The 1,264-nt window shown below is 31.7% G+C and overlaps 1 protein-coding gene and 1 non-coding gene across 2 annotated transcripts in view; one reads left to right on the top strand and one right to left on the bottom strand.

Annotated features, from left to right (window-relative positions):
* The window catches only part of MGAT4D (MGAT4 family member D), a 64,332-nt gene that overhangs the window by 48,784 nt on the left and 14,284 nt on the right, over window positions 1-1,264 (top strand). Inside the window, exon 10 of the mRNA XM_012805387.2 lies at window positions 872-979. Coding sequence (XP_012660841.2) covers window positions 872-979 — 108 coding nt within the window. The remainder of the gene's footprint in view (window positions 1-871; window positions 980-1,264) is intronic.
* LOC111725460 lies at window positions 567-672 on the bottom strand. The gene has a single exon (XR_002773522.1). It is a non-coding gene; the product is annotated as a U6 spliceosomal RNA (small nuclear RNA).

Genomic DNA, 1,264 nt, shown 5'->3' with positions numbered 1-1,264 from the left:
AGAATAATGTAGTCTGGCAGAAATGAATAGGCAGAAAAACACTAAAAATTCATGTAAGTTATTAGAATTAAAAAGAAAGGAAAAGTTATGGTTCATACAAAAATAACCTGATTTTCTGAGACAGAATTCATTAAAATGCATGCTTTAACTAAACCTCCCTTTTAAAAAATTATTTATTTATTTATCTCAGGTTAATGTGAGGGTACAGACAACTTAATCACAATATTTGAATGTGTTAGGTAGAGTCCCTCTTGTAGTTATGTCCTTGTAGTTATACCCAAAAGGTATGCCATATACTCCTACATTGTGCCCATTCAGTGGAAGCACCCCAACCTCCCTCCTTTCTCCTACCTCCCTCATCCTCCCTTGCCCACCACCAACTTTTCTCCAGTGTGAGTATGTTAGATCATCTTCTGGATTCATATTAGTGTTGAGTATAGTGGTACTCAACATTGATATTTGCTTTTCCATTCTAGTGACACTTTACTGAGAAGAATGTGTTTCAACTCCATCCAAGTTAATACAAAAGATGTGAAGTCATCATCTTTTAAAAATATGGAATGCTAATATATATGGAATGCTTCACAAATTTGTGTGTCATCCTTGCATAGGGCCATGCTAATCTTCTCTGTATCATTTCAATTTTAGTATATGTGCTGCCAAAGTGAGCACTAAAACCCTTATTTGTAACCCCAACTCCTTTGCTCTATTATTCATATTTTAAAAAGCTAAGAATTAAATGTTTTGTTCAATTTTTAAATATTTACAACCGAAATGAAAACTAATAAAATGATACTTCTGCCATCAGTAAATGCAATACAAAGAAGTATTTAGATTTTTACACGAGATAATTGTTTCTCTTTTTCCCCAGAGAAACTGTAAACAACGAAAAAAGAAAACCCGCATTGTGTATAAACCTTCTCTTTTCCAGCATGTGGGTATACATTCATCACTCCCTGGTAAAGAACAACATTACAAAGTAAGATTTTGAAATGTAACTTCAGTAATGATATACAGTGTTTCACAAACTTAGAAAATACTATATAGAAAAAGAGTGATAACATGAGACAGACTATAAAATATGGTTACTTAAGCACAATTCATCTTATGACAGAATTATATGTTGTGAAGAATATTTATAAAATGAGAAATCACCTTTTAAAATCTCAAGTTATTTATCATGGTAAGAAAAATCAAATCTATATAACCTTCTTTGCCTTACCGCTCCTAGCTATGCAATTCAAACAATAAAACTAATTTTTTT

The sequence above is a fragment of the Otolemur garnettii genome, unplaced genomic scaffold, assembly GCF_000181295.1.
Source record: "Otolemur garnettii isolate 467f Iridium unplaced genomic scaffold, OtoGar3 scaffold00041, whole genome shotgun sequence".
Taxonomy (NCBI): domain Eukaryota; kingdom Metazoa; phylum Chordata; class Mammalia; order Primates; family Galagidae; genus Otolemur; species Otolemur garnettii.
Note: the sequence above shows the minus strand (reverse complement) of the source record. Positions and strands in the feature narration are given on the sequence as shown.